The following is an 18,748-nucleotide window of genomic DNA, read 5'->3' as shown; positions in this document are numbered from 1 at the left end:
ACAAGTTGGAAATGGAAGGAAAAACTTTGGAAGTAGGAAGGAGGACACAATAATATCTAGACTCCATATTGGTCACACAGCTCTTAATCAATCATTATTTATTATTGGTAAACATGAATCAGGTAATTGCAATAATTGTGGTATACCAGAGACTGTGGAACATATCCTATTACATTGTGAAGCATATGAAAGAGAAAGAATGCGATTAATAGAAGAATTAAGTTTGTTGAATATTGAAAGAATAACAAATAAGACAATACTAGGGTATGCTCCAGCACAGTATAAAGTCTATAATGCAATTATTAATTATTTGAAAGCAATAGGTTTAATAAATAGAATTTGAAGATCACATAATGAAGTATATAAAATAATTGTATCCTTGTGTAATACTCCTTTGGTCAAACTAAAGGTTATTTGATTGATTGATTTATTTTTCTATACGCTGTCACCAATATACGTCATTCTCCACACTCCAGTCCAGTAGGTGGCGGAAATGCACCTTTTAAGTGGGTTTGCCAACCGCCATTAAAAAGAAAAGAAGAAGAAGAAGAAGACTGAAGGCGAAATCATGAAGTCATGATTTTAGTACTGAAGTTTCAGGGTTGCCAGGATATTTAAAAAAGAAACGCCCAATTGCTGCTAAAAACTACCGCTGGAAAACCGCGGACTTGGCAACACTGCGAAGTTGCGCAGGCGCTGTGAGGGGGGAACAGGGGAACTGAATTCGCCGGAACACCGGCCAGAAGTAGGAATCAGTAAGCGGGACTTTTAATTTCTGCAGCGATAACAATGTAATGTTAATGGAAATCTTTTGAATCCTTCGCAGGCAGTTAAAGTTTACCACAAGTCAGGTAGGTAATTGTAACACACATCCTTTTATACATATTATGTACAGCGTAATGGAAGAGAGGAAGTTATCGTGAAATCAACAAAAATAATCAGGCTAACAGAAAACTAACGTCACGTCACTTTGCATTTGAAATCAAAGTTGTATTAAAGCTTTACCTATTCAATCGTTTTATGCAACCTTGGCAGCTATGCATGCCTTTTAATAGGAGAACTGGCTTGTTATTAACACAAATTATGCGATCAAAGTTGTGTAACGTTACGTGATCAGACTGGGCATTGTTTACATCACGTGTTGTGTTGTCAAGTGCTGAAACTTGTCTAAAACTTCGCCTTAATTCTCATTATCTGACTTACAAGACCCAATTGTACAGTTATTTCGATGAAGCTTCAATCGTTTTGTAGCAGCAATGTAAATAAACGTCTAGCTGTGTGGAAAAGTAACACGTTATGTTGTGGCTAATGTAACTTATCCAGTCAGCGATTGTTGTTGTGACCTATTCGGTCATGTACGTTAACATCCCAGAGGTCTGCGGGTTATTGTGGGTTATTGCTTATGTATTTGACAGGTTGAAAGAAAGACAGAAGCTTGTTCTCAGTGTGTCTGTGGCAGGTCATGGCTGTTGGAGAGCTCTGTCTAATTGATAAGGATATTTCAAGGTAAGTTTAACTCATAGTTTACAGCAGAAGTGCCCGTTAACAGGCTGGGCTGTATTTTAAGTACAATGTGTGATTGTGACTTCACTGAAGATATTTATTTTTAGTCTTCTAGAGGTCCCACTGAATCCCAGCATTTCATCCCTGAATCTTCACTGTAATCGCCTCACTAAGATTGAGGGCTTGACAGCATGGCACATAAGACATCTGGACCTGTCATCTAATCACATCTGTCGTATAGAGGGACTAGCTTCCCTGTCCTCACTGTGCACCTTAAACTTGTCCTGCAACTTAATCACCAAAGTAGAAGGTAAAGCTCACATTTGTTCAGGCAGAAAATGTGGCAAATGTTTCTAATGCCCTGTAGTATAATTTTAACGGTACAATGAAAGCTTGTCTGTTTTGAATTTGGTCTTAAACAGTTCCTTCCTGTTATTACTTCTAACTGTGTGTCTTTGGTTTGTAATCTGTCAATACATGGAATGGATTTCTTTCAGGACTTAATGGACTAACAAATCTCACAAGACTGAATTTGGCCTACAATCAAATAAATGACCTAACTGGTAGGTTAGATTGCATTCCCATCATTCCTGTGGCTCAGTGGTAGAGCATTGTGTTAGCAGCGCAAAGGTCCGTGGGTTCAATTCCCAGGGAACACACATACTGATAAAAAATGTATAGCCTGAATGCACTGTACGTTGCTTTGGATAAAAGCGTCTGCTAAATGCATACATTTATTTATTTTATTTATTTATCAAATGTGTTAATTCTTGAGTAGTTTGTTTTAATTCTCTGAATAGTTTGACATTTAAGATAAGAAATGTACTCTACCATTCAAGTCTGGGGTCGGTATTTTTATTTATTTATTTAAAAAGCCTCTTATGTTTATCAAAGCTGCATTTATTTGATCAGAAATACAGAGAAAAAGTAATATTGTAAAATATTATTACAATTTAAAATAACAATTTTATTTTGATATATATAGCTATATTGACTATAATAGAACTACTTCTATTTTATATTTTAAAATGTAATTCATTCCTCTGATGACAAAGCTGAATTTTCAGCACCATTACTCCAGTCTCCAGTGTCACATGATCCTTCAGAAATCATTCTAATATGCCGATTTGGTGCTCAAGAAACATTTCTTATTATCAATCTTGTAAACAGTTGTGCCGTTTAAAATTTCTGTGAAAATAAAAACGATTTGCTGATGAGAAAGTTCAAAAGGACAGCATTTATTTGAAATGGAACAATGTAAAAGTCTTTTGTCACTTTTAACCAGTGCATCTCTGCTGAGTAAAAGTATTCATTTCTTTAGCTATTGAATTTATTATTATCGTATTAAACCCCAAACCTTTGAACAGTAGTTTAGATCACAACTGGACAACTGTGTATTCACTCACGGCTCTATGCTTTTAGGTCTCTTGCATCTCCATGGAGCAGAGTATAAACTAAAGTACCTGCAGCTCCACAGCAATAGTTTGGATAGCATGAACCACCTGCTGCAGTGCATGCTGGGACTGCAGAATCTGAAAAATGTTACTTTTAGCAAGGATGGCGCACAGAATCCAGTTTGCTCACTGCCAGGTTTGTAGGAAAAAGCCCTGAAGAAAAATCAAGACTTCTTTTTATCAGACATGCAAACTCTGAAACGTGTAATGGAACTGGTGTGGAAAATCTGAAATTGTCTAAAAGGGCCAAAAAGAATATATAAGAGAGAAATAGTTGTCAGCTTTTTTCACTAATATGTTATTCCTTTGTTTGTAGGCTACAGAGAGATGGTTCTTCAGTCTCTGCATCAAATCACCACCCTAGATGGAGTAGATCGCCTAGGAAATGCATCTGCTTTAGCAGAGGACAGTCCTATGGTTGTTCCTGGTCTTGAGGACTTTCTCGAGTTTCTAATTTCATCAGATGCTAGCATTAATGGAGAACTGGTAAACTATTTTATGATACTATTTCTTTTCTCAGCCTCCTCAGATATGATCTGCTTTAAGACTGAGAATGACATTTAAATAATCGTGAGGTGGTTATGAGATACATGTTTATGTTCAGTGTGTTTCTTTGCTATTAAGGCAAAGTCAGATGCTCCACTCACTACTCCACGGATTGATGAAGTCCTGACCCAGTTTTGGCAACGAGGAGGAAAAGCAACTGCAGAAAATAAAGAAAATGAGCAGCGAATTAAAAAACTAGAGCAGCAGGTTTCCCATCTCATTCAGAAGGTAAAGTAAGGGAAAATTGATTACTACATTTCAGTTATCATTGATTCCATCATTAATTATCATTAATTCAGTCTTTTCATAAAAATAGCACAATCCAAAATTTAGGAAATAGTATCAATTTAAATTGTACATTTGTACATAGGTCCCTACAGGGGATGGCTTTAAAGCAAACAGTGCTGTACCTTCTGTGGTACATAAAGCAAAAAGAGACACTGATCAGACATCAGAGAGTGAATTTGACAGTGGAAAAGAGAACCAACGGCAATCCAGAATCCTGTCTCATCCCAGAGGCTCTGCAGGGAAAAGACTGGCCAAGGACACCAAACCCAAACAATCTGAATGGTGAAATAACTTGTACACATTCATATTTATAAATGCGTTTTGTCTCAAATCAAATTTCAAGTGCTTATTGAGAATTTGGACTTGAGTTGCACAAACACATCTCATTAAAGTTTACTGGATTTGATTAATAATGTAATTTGCCCCAGCGCAGGGCTTGAATTGTGTTTTGAGAGGCTTCAATATATTTACTTGCTGCATTCTTCCTCAGTGCAGTCTTTGTTTTGTTTTTTAAATCTAACTTAAGGTTCAGAATCATAGAAAAGCTCCCACACATTAGGCAAAGGCTTTGTAGTAGTCTAGTAATCAAGGCAGTTTATAAATTGTCCTCCCATTTAAAATTGCTTGTACACATGAATGATTACAATGTCACTAAGTTCAGTTCATTTAGCTTAATCAAAACTTAAGCTGCCATAACATGGAACTGACAGAGCTACTATTGAGAAGTTACAGCTATAATAATTTAATACATACACTAATGCACCATTGGTAATTAAAATATATATATAAATATTCTTTGATTGGAATGATCAAGATTTTTTAATATTCTTCTCGAATGCTCACAAAGACTGCATTTAATTGAACAAAAATACAGTAAAAACATTATTATTGTGAAATACTATTAAAATTTAAAAGAACTGTTTTTTGTTTTAACATACTTTAAAATATAATTTATTTCTGTGATGCAAAAGCTGAATTTTCAGCATCTATTACTCTAGTCTTCAGTGTCACATGATCCTTCAGAAATCATTTTAATATGCTGATTTGGTGCTCAAGAAGCATTTCTTGTTATTATCAATTATTCATAAAAAGTGACAGTAAAGATATTTAAAATGTTTTAAAAACATTATTATTGTGAAATACTATTAAAATTTAAAAGAACTGTTTTTTGTTTTAACATACTTTAAAATATAATTTATTTCTGTGATGCAAAAGCTGAATTTTCAGCATCTATTACTCTAGTCTTCAGTGTCACATGATCCTTCAGAAATCATTTTAATATGCTGATTTGGTGCTCAAGAAGCATTTCTTGTTATTATCAATTATTCATAAAAAGTGACAGTAAAGATATTTAAAATGTTTTAAAAGAACAGCCTGAAATGAAGACGGACACAGTTTTAGTTTTTTTCCAGCTGTATTTACTCTGTGCAACTTATAAGATCCAAGTGAAAGATATAAAACCAACATGTCAGAAAAAAAATTGTCTTACTAGTCTGAAATGGCTTTTGCTTCGATTGCAGTGTGATAAATACACCGAATCAGAGGTCCACAAAGCTGGCTGTTGGCCCCCGTAGGAGGACATCAGTCCAGAGCTCTGGGTCTGTTGAAACTGTAGAGTCTGTAAAAAAGGGCCCTAGAAGCATCAAAGCCAGTCCTAACAAAAGTCCAGGTCAATCTCAAGAGGAAACCTACAGGGTTTGCAAATTGCACTGCACTTTCCAAAGTCCAACATTTCTCTTTATTAAGCTAAATGTAAATTTGCTAAGAGTAAAGTGCTTTTGTGTTTACATGCAGGCAATTGTAGAAGAACGAGACCAGGAGCGGGAGCGACGCTGGAAGGCAGAGCAGGCTGCAAAGAGACTTTCTGAACAGGTCAAGAACCTGCAGACCCGAGCCAGTGAGGAAAAGGACTTGCAAAGTTTGGCCTTACACACATTTAAGGGGGTCTGAATACTTTCCGTACCCACTGTATAACAAAGTATATAACATATAGTTATATATAATATAGTTTCGCTTTGTCACTTTGTTCTGTTTTACTTTTGCATTGAAATCAATGTGAATGAAATTGATATTTCAGTTTTTCTTTTTTAATAAATCTGCAAAGAATGTCAACAATTCTGTGTTTTTCTGTCAATATGGGGTGCTGTGTGTACATTAATGAGGGAAAAAAATGAACTTAAATGATTTTAGCAAATGGCTGCAATATAACAAAGAGTGAAAAATTTAAGGGGGTCTGAATACTTTCCGTACCCACTGTATATATATAAATATTACCAACGAACACAATTAGCTGCAACATCTATTATCTCACTCATTCAAACATTCTCTTCCATCAAGGACACCTTAACAATCTCCAGCCATCCAAGTGTTTGGAGAGAATGTTTGGCTTGACGTATTGCACCTAGTTGGTGTCAGCTCCAGCTGAAATGCTGGATCTGAATACACTTGAGTATAATTAAATTTTATTAGAAGTTTCCAGAGACCCTACTGCAGGGCCCTGATGTGTGAAGCTCTGCCTTCCCACCTGCACCTGTGGCGTGGTGACAGCCCTGATATTGTGCTCTAATATTGTAGCCCACACGCTCCCCCTTGTGATAAATCGTAATCATAATGGAGATTAAAGTCATAGTGACAGGCACATGTCTGCCGCATATCATCAATCAATCCTAATTGCCACCCCTGCAGCACTTTGCTGCTAATTACTTTCGCCTCACAGTCCAGTATCTCTTTTGTTAACTCTTCATCTGCTGAGTGTGTGTGAATGTAAATTAATATAATAGTGTCATGTATTAATTGTCATTAAACAGAAGTTTTAGTGTGCGTTTCATTTATTACTGTTGTGTAGTGGCAACATGTTGCGCCTTGGTGCTCATTCTGATATTCTGTATTGAATCTAGTTTGAAATAGATTTTACTCATTTCCTGATCCTGATTTGATTATATAATATACACTACTGTTCAAATTTTATACACACACACACACAGATTTCTGAAGGATCATATGATAATCAAGACTAGAATAATGGCTGCTCAAAGCTTTGCCATCACAGGAAAAAAATTGCATTCAAATATTTTAATTTATAAATTCTTTCTAAAACTCCAAACCTTTTAAATGGTAGTGTACATGAATGCATGGTTAAAGAGACTTTTCAAAGATATTGTGAGAAAGCAGCTCTGATCGGTCTTATTCCTTTAGGTTGAAGGAGTTGTTGTTAAAAGAGCGCTCTGATCGGGCAGCATTGCAGACTCGTTTGCAGGAGTTGGAGGAGAGATACAGGTCTACGTTAGAGCAGCTGGAGCAGGAGCACAACCGGGAACACCAACACAAGAGGGCACAGCGCAGTCTGGAGGACAGCATGACCAAAGCAGAGGCTCTCAGGGTCCAGCAGCGTGCAGAAGAGGTAGAACAGTTGCAGTCCATATCTTCAGTAGTGACTTTTGCATGTGTTTGAACGGCTGCCATGAGAAAGCTGCTTGAGCACTACTTGAGCAGTTATCTACTTCTAAAGGGAAAAACACTCTTCAAAATGGAATTAAAAGTGCAACATTAAAAGTGAATGACCTGCTATATTATTTCAGATGAAGAGGACTCAGGAGTTAGAAAATAAAGCATCTGCCTTAAAAAGGGAAGTTGAAATTCTCCGCGCGTCAGCACGACAGCACAAAGAGAAGCTGCAGCAGTTGCATGAACTGTTGGCCTCTAGGGAGGAGATGCACAGGTACACAAGCACCACATGGAATCATATCCATGATCTTTTTCATAGTCATACTAATAGAGTGACTGCCTGAAAATGGTTCAGTTTACAAACAGGAAATTTCAACTGTTTCATCTTGCACCTGTTTGACTTTTTTGGGACAGGAAAGAGCTTGCAACGCGGCTGCTTCCTGGTGGGACTGAGTTTAAGGAGGCTGTAGCCAAAGAGGTGGTGGCGATAGAGCAGAGATTTGCACAGAAACGGACTGATTTGGAACAGAAGATCTCTGATGCTAGAAGACAGTATGCTGCTCTAGAGGATGAATTTCGCATTGCTCTCACCATTGAGGCAAAGCGTTTCTTAGAGGTAAATTGTGAGATAACATTTTTAGTCTGATTCTTATTAGAATAAAAAATAAATAAAACAATGATTTACATTTTCGTTTGAATCGATTCTAAATTCGAACCCACTGGGGAGGAGAACATAGTTATTATTTGAAAAAGTTTTCAGTTAAATATATCAGTTCTGAGAAAATAGAAAGAAAAAACAGTACTGACATATATGTCAGTGCAGTAATCAGTGCCATTTTAGTATTATGTACATACTCTTACAGTTTTTAGTAATATTTTGAATAAGCTTGTAATTTTTATATTCATATTTTATTTTGTATGTTTTTGTCACAAAATTTTTTTTTTTTTTATATTTCTAAATAGTTTTATTTTATTTTTATTTCAGTTTTTTTCTGTTAGTAAGTTTAGCACTTCAATTTAAACGTATTTCAAGGCAATCAAATTTTTTAAATCTAATATTTATTTTATTTCAGCTTTATTTCAGTTAACAAAAAAGGTCAATAGTTTCAGTTAAAGGGGTCCTATTATGCTCTTTTACAAAGTCTTGATTTTGTTTTGGGGGTGTACTAGAACATGCTCTCATGCTTGGTGGGTCGAAAAACGCATTATTTTTCACATAATTTACATTATTAAAATAGCTTTCTCCCCAGCCTGGCACAAATGGCTCGATTAGTTCCGACTTTGATGAAGGTCTGCCTTCCGAAAAACAAAATGTGTTTGGTCGGGGTTTGAAGGGGGGGGGGGGGTGTAGGAGGTGAGATGGTCCATGTTTCAGGAGGTAGGGGGTTATGTGGGGGTTTCAGAGGAGGGCGGGTTATTTTAGTTCAGGGCTCTCACAGCCTGGGGGAAAAAGCTGTTGAGCAGTCTGGCGGAGCGAGCTCTGATGCTCCGGTACCGTCTTCCTGATGGTAGGAGCTGGAAGAGACTGTGGGAGGGATGAGTGGGGTCCTTCACGATACTGTTGGCTTTGCTGGAGCATCGTGTAAGGAAAATGTCCAGGATGGAGGGGAGATGGCCCGCCTTCCGAAATGTAATATGATTGGTTAGCTGTCCCAGTGCGTTGTGATTGGCAAACAGCTTAGACAGTGTTTCAGTACTGCCACGCCCCTTGCCAAAGTAGCAAGTTCTGTCTGCTCCGGTTTAGTTAAGGATGGCATCAATATTGCCATATCAATTTGAGCCGGATTCAGACCCTGAGAATATTGAACAAGAGGATCGCACAGAACCTTTGCACACACGGATATTACAAGACATATTAGAGTGGCAACATTATTGTTTTTTTGTTTTTTTTGGCTAAATCACGTTTTAGATACGATGTCAACAGCCGCTTAAAAATAAGTGCATTTACTATGTACAGATAAGTGCAACGGTAATATGTATTATGTTTATTGTTCTTTAATTCTAACATTATAACATGAATTGCAGTGAAACCGTTACTGCACTAACTCTGCAGCAGCACTTCTTCTTCATCGTCATCTTGTCTGATGCACTCAACCAAGCGTTCTAGCCACGACCTCGCCCCTCCCCACCCCGCAACCATTCGAATTTCCGTAGGCGGGAATTATTTTAATGATATTATAATGGGCCGCTTTGTGACATCACAAAACCCCGGAAAACAATGCTGTAGTCCAAACAAGCCGTTCGTTGTAGTTCGTGAAAAGGGATTTAAAAAAAAACGAAATATCTCCCTTTGGAGTGGACTTTGAGATTTGTAAGTTTGAAGATCTTTTTTGTCCCCAAACATACACACTACACACTGACTAAAATTCAAAAAGTGAAAAAGCATAATAGGACCCCTTTAAGAATATTGCCTAAAATGTCAAAAATGTTTTAATGACACAAGCCCCGGATTTTTCTAACAGGTTACCCTTACTGTGTGTGTGTGTGTGTGTGTGTGATTTGTAGGTAAAGGAGGGATTTGATCAGGTATCTGCTGAACTCCTAGAAATCAAGTCAAGTCTCAGCCAGTCTCAGCAGAAGGAGAAGCAGTCAGCCTCTCTGGTGCAGGAGCTCACAGCTATGGTGAAAGAACAGAAAACACGCATTGCTGAGCTCCTCAAAGCCAAACGAGAAGCCACCGCTGAGTTCAAGGTATGACCAAAAGATTTTATTTACAAAAAAGTTCTTGATTTTGTTGTGTCCTTTGGGGATTTGTGCCAAATCATCACACATGTGATTTCAATAACTTCTTAAGTAATGCTTCATAAATCACGTTATGCTCTGTTTTTGTATGCTAGACCTGTGTACAGTCATTGGAATCCAGGTTAGAGGACGATAAACGACTTAACCTACAGGTGGAGCTACTGAAAAAGGACAAGTCCAAGCTGCTCTCCCAGCTTACTGCTCAAGAGTCTGTCATAGATGGACTACGGGCAGAGAGAAAGATCTGGGGCCAGGAACTTGCCCAGCAAGGTACTTCAGTAACTTCAAGAAAGTATGACCCAGACAGAATTGGTTTTATTTGAGCTAATTTTTGTGTTTGTCCATTTGTTTAGGTGCATCCTTAGCACAGGACCGTGGTCGACTTGAGGCCAGAATTGAAGTTTTGTTAGCCGAACTGGAATCGCAGAAGAAGCAGAACAAGAGAGACAATGATGCGCTCAGGATTAAAGCTAAGATTGTTGATGACCAGACAGAGACTATTCGTAAATTAAAAGAGGTAAAGTCCTACTTGCTCAAAAAAAAACGTATAAACTAAGATAGAAATTAGATAGAAATAAATGGATTACTTATTTTATATCAAATTAATTACATAATGCGCTTAAAATTAATTACATTAATCAAAAATATGTGATCAGTGCCATGTTTTTAAGACAACATTTGAAGTTAAATGGTACAAATTTTGTACCATTCAAACTACCATTCAAATGTTTGGGGTGTGTCAATATTTGAATGTTTTTTAAATAAGTCTCTTCTGCTCACTAAGGCTGCATTTGTTTAAGCAAAAATACATTAATTAACTCAGTAATATTGTGAAATATTATTACATTTTAAAATGTAAAATTTTAATAGATTTTAAAATTTAATTTATTCCTGTGATTGCAAAGCTGAATTTTCAGCAGAAATCATTCTAATATGCTGATTTAGTGCCGAAGTAACAGTTCTTATTATCAATTTTGAAAAAAGTTGCACTACTTAATTTTATATAAAATATATTATATTATAATATATATATATATATATAATTATATAATATAAAATATATAAATATATATATATATATATATATGTATATATGTATATATGTATATGTGTGTGTCCTTGCTGAATACACACACACACAAACTTACCCTGAGCTTTTGAACTATATTTAAGTATATGTAATAATATGTGTGCTAAATTAATGCATTAAGTACAAAATAAAAGAGAAAAATCTTATGTGTAATAGTCAGTTTTCATTACCTGGCTCACTTTTCTCTAACATACTGCTTCTAGGCATTGCTGGAGCGAGATGAGCAGATCCGTAAACATCGTGATGAGAATGTGCAGGACCAGCGAATGCTGAAGCAGCAGCTGGAGGAGGAAATGGCCTCTGCAGTGGAGCTGAGAGAAACAGTGGAGCAGCTCAGTCTCAGGAAAGAGGAGCTGAAACAACAGCTCCTTGATAAGGAGGAGGAGCTTGATGAGGTTAAACAGACATACAGGTATGGAATAACACTGGTTATTAATTAACTGGTTATTAACCCTAACTTATTAATTATGGAACAATATGCCATTGTTTGAAAGGGTGTATGCTGATGTCTCACACCATCACACAGCTGCTAAGTAATATGTTGAATTCAAATATTTTTTAATCAAATTACTTTTGCAGGGCCTCAAGTAAAAAATGGCAGGAAAAGGCAGAACTGTTGAACAGGCTTGAGAGCCAGGTGAACCGAATGAAAGAGGGTTTTGATTCCAAAGAGAGAACGCTGATAGAGGAAAGAGACAAGGCTTCACAAGCACACCGGTATGAGATGGGCAGCAGGCCCTAATTTGAACTAGTAGTATAGTAGTATAGTATAGTATAGAACAGTAGTATACATTTAAAACAATTTTTTTATTTTTTTTTATTAGAGCAGCAGTGGAGAAGCTTCACAGTGTGGACGATGCCTTCCGTAGACAACTCGAATCTCTGCAAGCTTCCCATCAGGCTGAAATACTTAGTCTTGCGAATGACAAACAGAAACAAATGGAAAAAGCCAATCAGAAGGTATTACTGGCACTACAGTATTGATTTATATATATCAATTTACTGTATTTTCATTCATATTGCTAGTGTTGGCACATGCAGACAAACTGCTAGATTAAAGTAAGCAGACTAGAATGAGTTGTTTTTAATTTAATGTCTTGATGAATTAGATGATTGACTGGGAGAATGCCTTCTCAAGAACATATTTATTTGTTTATTTATTTTTAACCACAGGTGCTCCAGGTGGAGGAGGAAATGCGCCAGCTGCTTGAGGAAACTGAGAGTAATAAAAGGGTAATGGAGGAGAAAATGAGACGCCTCACACAAGTGCTGAAAGACTTCTAACCTCCTATCCATTACAAACCCAAGACAAAAACTTGGAAGATGGCTTTTTCCAGACTTATGTCACTTATGTCTCTATGTAGCCTAGTCTACTGTATTTAACAGTTTTTTTGACTTTATGCTTGAAAATATATCAATAGAAAATTGTTGAAAATGTGAAACTTCTATTGATGTTTTTTTTATTACAAAATCATATATATATATATATATATATATATATATATATATATATTTTATTATTTTGTACCTTCAGCGTACAGCATTATATACTACACTTTTTATATACCATGGGCTTTTTAAATTTTTTTTATATATATATATAATTAAATTATAAACTTGTTACGCTGTGTTTGTTGTGTAATTTTGGAGAATTCAATTTTAAAAGTGTGTTGAATTCTCAAAGCATTTCAGTTGCGTGTACCTCTGTTCGAACGCTCAAGCAGAGACGCTGTCATAGTAACGGTAATCCAACGTCATTTCCTCTCATTTAAAAACCCTCGAGCCATCAGTAGAAGTGTAGCCTGAGGTAAATAAGTGCAAGAGATGATTGTTGCTCCCCCTCACCAACTAAAATAAACTGAGGTCGACCGCCATACCTCTGAACGAGACAAAGAGGGAGTTTTTGAATTTCGTCCCTAACACCGGGCGTTTGGATGGTATGGCTGAGTCGAACAGCGCGAGTTTTCCTCACACGACACCGAACGGGTCCAGTCGCCATGAGAAGAGTTTGGGTCTCCTCACAGTCAAGTTCGTTACTTTGCTTCAAGAGGCCAAAGACGGAGTGCTCGATCTCAAAGTGGTGGGTTAAAATACATTTACAAGTGGCGGAATGAATGAACGAAGGGAATGAATGAAACTCGGCAGGCTGTTCAGTGAGGAGGTCTGTCAAGAGTTACACAAAGAAACTGTTTTTACCTGAGTGGACTTTCGCTGTCCTGTGAGGCTCTTACTGTAAGAGATATACAGACATACGTGCCTGGCTCGTAGTTAATTAAAAGTGTTGAAGAGCGAATAGAAATGGCGTGTTATTGTGACAGAGGGGATTTTGAACAGAAACCCGTGGGATCTCACGGCAGGTGTTCGTTACCTGATGCTTGAGGCAGCAGAGGCGCTCTGTGTGAATTCATTGGAGACATTATTCAGTCTAATCACCTGCTATTTCCCTATAAAATAGGGTCCTAAACTCTTAAAAAATGTAAAGTATTTTTTTTCCTTTAGCAAATGGGCGGGGCTTAACATTCTATAAAAGTATATTTAAATGAGATAACGTTATTTGGTATTTATTTGTTGATTGATTGATTTATTCATTGTTAATGTGGAGATATTGATAGCCTTATATTTTATATTTTTGTTATCAAATCTTAGCATTTTTTTCAATGCAGTAACGTAACCATCTTCTACTGCCACTACCTACTACCAGTGCTGCATTATTTATTATTATTATTAGTAGTAGTAGTAGTGGTAGTAGTAGAATTAGTATTATTATTTAGTAATTAAATTAGTAATTTATTTGTGCGACCCTGTCTAATTATTGTTAGTGTGTAGTTATTTATAGACATAAATATATTTTCCACACATTAAATAAAATATTTGAATTTTTTTTCGTACTGTAACATAACCAACCGTTATTACCACTGAATGCAAAATATATTTTATATGAAAACTGAGAAAAGTAGATGATGCATTTTTCTTTTTTTTCAATTTTCAATTTTTTTAATCCTGTACATTTGTGTTAACACAGTGTTGCATTATTGTTATTATTATTATTATTATTATTATTCAGTAATTAAATTAAATGAGTTAATAATAAAAAGTTATTGTTTTTATTACTATAAATTTTTTATTTATTCAGTTATTTAAAAAATATTTGAGGATATGTGCCTCTGCTTTAAAAACATCATGGGACAGCAAATTGTGTAGTATTCGTGGAATGTACCCCACATTTTGTTACATTCCATTATATTCCCATCAGCTATCATACAAGGATGGATAGTGGAGATATTATGTGAATTTCTGTACATGGGGTCAGTGTGACCGGTGCTAGCACACCTGCCCATGCTTATCATGATGGCACACTTACTCATGGGAAACTCTTCTGATAACAGTCGAGACCTACTGAGTTATCTAAACCCAGTTTCCAAGTATATATCAACCCAAGCTGTTGTTTGGTCCGGTAAATAGCCAATTCCTCTCTTCTGATTGGATGGTCTCTAAAAAATAACATTGTTATTATTTTCATAGGCTGCAGACAGTTTGGCCGTCAAACAGAAGAGGAGAATCTACGACATCACCAATGTTCTGGAAGGCATTGGGCTCATTGAGAAAAAGACCAAAAACACCATTCAGTGGAAGTGAGTACAGAGATTAGGGAAGTTATCAGTGTGCTATCAAACGTTTCCTTAAAATAGTATATGCATATTGTAATGTTGTATGCATTCTTTGCATGCTTAGTGTGAGATACTTCGGTTGCGTCATTCTCTAATTCTTATTCTTAATTAGAGGGGAGAGTTCAGGCTGCCAGCCTCAGGAAGTTCTTGAGCAGGTTGAACTTCTCAAGGCAAATATTGCTGATCTGGATATTCAAGAGAGAGAGCTGGACATGCAGAAATCGTGTCTGCAACAAAACATCAAACACCTGAATGAAGACCCTTCCAGCTGCAGATATCCTTACGGTCAGCGTATGAGCCAGGAAATGTCCATTTTTCTTTTTCCTTATTCTAGTCTGATAGATTCTCATTTTTGGTTGGTTCCCCTGGTAATTAACAGTCCCAGAAAAATGCCATTGTCAAAGGAGTGCACCTAATTACATGTTGAGTGCTATAACCTGTCCTCCTTTGACTATGTGGTGTTATTGTTGGGTATTTGAGTGGCCCCAGTCCAGTTTTTCCAGTCTCCAGTCTATTGCGGTTCGTGCTAGAGTTTCCAAAGCCTTACCCCACCAGTTATTCCTCTTTGGATTAAAGTGGTTTATGCAAAGTTCAGCCTTTTTATCTCCAAACTTATAATGTCATGGAACAGAGCCTCTTAAGGGGGGACATGGTGATTGAAAAAATATGAGATTTGAGGGAAGATTATATATCAATGCTTTTGCGTTCTCTGGAAAAAATATAGCCTTCCCCCGAGAAAATATACGTCTGTTTGATAGAATGCAACGACATTGAAATACTTTTGTTTTCTAGCAAAAAAAAAAAAACCCGTTTCCTCAAACTTTGCTTTCAGTTGCTAATTTTTTTTGGGAGAACACAAAAGCAATGAATTACATTTTTCTTCATCTCAACATGTAATTAGGTGCATTTTTTTGTTGCATTTTCTCTCTCTCACTCAAAAAAAAAAAAGAAAGTGTTCACCCGGGAAACTTCGCTTGCGATTGCAAAAACATTGAAAAATAGTTTTTCCTCTCACCTCATATTTTGTCAATCCTCAGTTTTGTGTTTTTGCAAATGAATGCAGTTTCTCAGGAGAATGCAAAACCACTGAATTATATTTTTTTCCATCTCATATTTTAATGCTTTTGCTTGCTCTTGAAAAAATATTGCATTTCCCTGAAAAACTTTGGGTTTGCTTGCAAAAGCACTGAAATATAGTTTTTCCTCCCACCTCATATAATGACTGTGTATCATGGGGTCATTTCAATGTGAAAAATATACAAAAGGTTGAGGATACATTGCATTATCACTCGGTACATGTTCCTTAGCATTGTATACATACAGCTACGTGACCCATGAGGACATATGTGATGCGTTCAGTGGGGATACTCTTTTAGCTGTCATGGCACCATCAGGAACACAACTGGAGGTCCCAGTGCCTGAGATGGTATGTTTTTGATATATGTGTGTGTGTGTGTGTGTGTGTGTGTATTTGTGTTTATTTGCATTTTCTTTTTTTTTTTTTTTTTTTCAGGGCCACAATGGTCAGAAAAAGTACCAGGTGAACTTGCGAAGTCACTCAGCTCCCATTCAGGTGATGCTGATAAACAAAGAGTCAAGCTGCTCCAAGCCTGTTGTTGTCCCCGTCCCACCTGTAGATGACATTTCTGCCATGCCAACTCCTCCTAGTACTCCAGCAGGGCTGCAGAGGTTCCCCATCTCCTCAGCTGAGCTCTGTGATCTAAAGCGAGGGCAGCTGAAAAGCCCCACTGCAGAGCACCAACTCACACCGTCCTCCACGTCCCCCGATATGCACATGGGTACTGCTTTCATTCATACTGGCCTCGTTCCTTACTGTGTGATTGATATTTGTAGCACCAGTCATTATTCTCTCTGCATATTAAAATGGGATAGGAGAAAAATTACTTGCATCATCCTTAAATATATATATATATATATATATATATAGGACATATTTATATACAGGAGTTAAACAAAATAATGTGAACACCTAGGAAATAGGCAATACTTCTTTATTAAGGTGTTTACCACCATTTGTCATTAATTCAGCTTCCAATCTTCTTATAATTGATTCATACAATGCTTGAATAGTCTCCAGTTGAATGTCATCTATCAGAACAGAAGTTGTTTTGGAGATGTTGAAAGAGGGAATCTTCTTTTTACTGTTCTCTCCAAAATTATCCATAGTGGTTTGATATTCATTTCAGGTGTTTTGTCTGCCAGTGCAGATGTTAAAGTGCATCTTAGTGCACCAGTTCTCCAGGTTTTATGATCATGCTAAAATGTGAAAAATATGGTGAATATTGTGGTTTGCTGTCACTTTGTAGCAGTAGTTCTGTGTTTTGGACACAGTACTTTTTGTGGTTTGATGCTCCCTATAATTCACTTTCAGGTTTTGACCGCTATTCTTCTTCACCGATGAAGTCTTGCCATGTTTTGTGTATGCAGTCATAATCGTAAAGACTGATGTTCTTGAAATACAAAAATAATTGGGCCGTTAAATTTACAGACGCTCCTGGTACACAGGCTATCATGATTTGTTGTTTTTGGAAGTCTGACAAATCACCCATTTCACAGACGGCTTATACTAAACACTGCTGAACACAATTTATACTACTCTCTGATTTACAAACTAGAGAATATAGATGAAAAGATCATTTGTGCAGGGTGCAGTGAAAAACAAACATTGTGTTTATATTAACCCCTATAATTATGGGTGTTCACATTATTGTGTCCAACCACTCGATCTATGATTATACATGAATATACACTACCGTTCAGATGTTTGGGGTAAGTCAAATAATTTTCATGTTTTTGATAGTCACTTTAGTTATTCTCACCATCACAAACACAGTAAAAAGAGTAATATTGTGAAATGGTATTACAATTTAAAATAGCTATTACCTATTTTAATATATTTTAAAATGTAATTGATTGCTGCAATGGCAACAGCAGCAATTTTCTTACTGATCCCAAACTTTTCAACTGTAGTGTGTATGAAATTTTCTTCTTCAAAATACCAAAATAACACTTTATTTTAATTTTTTTTAAAGAATGCAACTCTGAGTCCCCCCCTGTCAGTCAGTGTTTGTTGATGCAGGGGTCTCTAGGTGGCCCTGAAGAACAGCAGAGGGAGATGGGGGGTCAGGATCTGCAATCCATGTTGGAAGAAATGAGGGATGAGAGAGAAGGTGACATGGATGCCATTATAAAATCACAAGATTTTTCCAGAGCAATTATTTAAGAATTAAAAAAGGTTATTTTTGTATTTTGATGAAAATTTACACTGACCTTTTTTCGTCTTCTTCCAGGCGTTTCTAACCTCATTGATGAATTGATGTCTTCAGATGGTAAGTTCTTTAAAAATGTTTTCCAGTCATTTATTTGTTTCAGTGTTGGCCTTCTGCACAGCCCCCCTTGTGGTCACACAGAGTAGCTTCTTTTGGTTATATTTGTTCTGACTTGAAGCAGTTCACTGTTGTACTTCTCAATTATTCATAGCTAGCAGTGCAGATAAATCTTTTTAATACGTCCTGACCAAAGGAGGATGGGCTGAGTGATGGTTCCTCTCAAGGTTTCTGTCTCCTATACATGCCAGTTTTTCCTCACTTTTGCCTCTGGCTTGTTTTATGGCATTGATGTATGTTATGCTACCTTGGTATTAGAAAGGTATTGTTTTTGAGAATCACCAGAAAAATATGCACTGAAACTGTTTTTAATGAGAAGTGTTAACTTGATGTTTGTTTGTTTATTTATTTATTGTGTATGTGTCTATATAGTATTGAAACACAAAAGACAAAACAAAATACACTACAGTTAAAAAAGTGTTTAAGTAATAATTTTTTTTTTAATCATTTTGTTTAGCAAAGATGCATTAAATAAAGTGATTGTGAAGACATTTTATAATGTTACAAAAGTATTTTATTTCAAACAAATGCTATCTTTTGAACTATCTATTCATTAAATCCTTAAAAAAAAAAAGAAGAAGTAGAATTTCAGTGTTGATTTGGAGA

The 18,748-nt window shown here is 36.4% G+C and overlaps 2 protein-coding genes across 2 annotated transcripts in view; both read left to right on the top strand.

Annotated features, from left to right (window-relative positions):
- The first annotated feature begins 766 nt into the window (after window positions 1-766).
- Window positions 767-12,503, top strand: LOC107556739 (leucine-rich repeat and coiled-coil domain-containing protein 1-like). Its single transcript, XM_016239935.1, has 20 exons — window positions 767-851; window positions 1,416-1,506; window positions 1,611-1,813; window positions 2,001-2,066; window positions 2,926-3,093; window positions 3,274-3,443; window positions 3,582-3,731; window positions 3,874-4,073; window positions 5,312-5,486; window positions 5,586-5,731; window positions 6,984-7,191; window positions 7,370-7,509; window positions 7,650-7,851; window positions 9,741-9,926; window positions 10,073-10,247; window positions 10,331-10,494; window positions 11,271-11,479; window positions 11,647-11,784; window positions 11,892-12,027; window positions 12,241-12,503. Exons 2-20 carry the CDS (start codon window positions 1,463-1,465, stop codon window positions 12,349-12,351), a joined length of 2,991 nt encoding a protein of 996 aa, XP_016095421.1. The 5' UTR covers window positions 767-851; window positions 1,416-1,462; the 3' UTR covers window positions 12,352-12,503.
- A 300-nt stretch (window positions 12,504-12,803) lies between these two features.
- Window positions 12,804-18,748, top strand: part of LOC107558188 (transcription factor E2F5-like) — a 7,031-nt gene continuing 1,086 nt past the window's right edge. Inside the window, exons 1-7 of the mRNA XM_016241813.1 lie at window positions 12,804-13,147; window positions 14,590-14,699; window positions 14,848-15,009; window positions 16,053-16,161; window positions 16,249-16,534; window positions 17,789-17,926; window positions 18,047-18,085. Coding sequence (XP_016097299.1) covers window positions 13,007-13,147; window positions 14,590-14,699; window positions 14,848-15,009; window positions 16,053-16,161; window positions 16,249-16,534; window positions 17,789-17,926; window positions 18,047-18,085 — 985 coding nt within the window. The 5' untranslated portion in view covers window positions 12,804-13,006. The remainder of the gene's footprint in view (window positions 13,148-14,589; window positions 14,700-14,847; window positions 15,010-16,052; window positions 16,162-16,248; window positions 16,535-17,788; window positions 17,927-18,046; window positions 18,086-18,748) is intronic.

This window comes from Sinocyclocheilus grahami, unplaced genomic scaffold, assembly GCF_001515645.1.
Source record: "Sinocyclocheilus grahami isolate Dianchi unplaced genomic scaffold, SAMN03320097.WGS_v1.1 scaffold21.1, whole genome shotgun sequence".
NCBI lineage: Eukaryota > Metazoa > Chordata > Actinopteri > Cypriniformes > Cyprinidae > Sinocyclocheilus > Sinocyclocheilus grahami.
Note: the sequence above shows the minus strand (reverse complement) of the source record. Positions and strands in the feature narration are given on the sequence as shown.

What these genes read in the sequence shown, in the direction of transcription:
- LOC107556739 (XM_016239935.1), top strand. Translation starts at nt 1,463, where the DNA reads ATGGCTGTTGGAGAGCTCTGTCTAATTGATAAGGATATTTCAAG. An exon ending in TCAAATAAATGACCTAACTG is followed by an intron (nt 2,067 to 2,925) that starts GTAGGTTAGATT and finishes CTATGCTTTTAG; the next exon opens with GTCTCTTGCATCTCCATGGA. An exon ending in TCCAGCAGCGTGCAGAAGAG is followed by an intron (nt 7,192 to 7,369) that starts GTAGAACAGTTG and finishes ATATTATTTCAG; the next exon opens with ATGAAGAGGACTCAGGAGTT.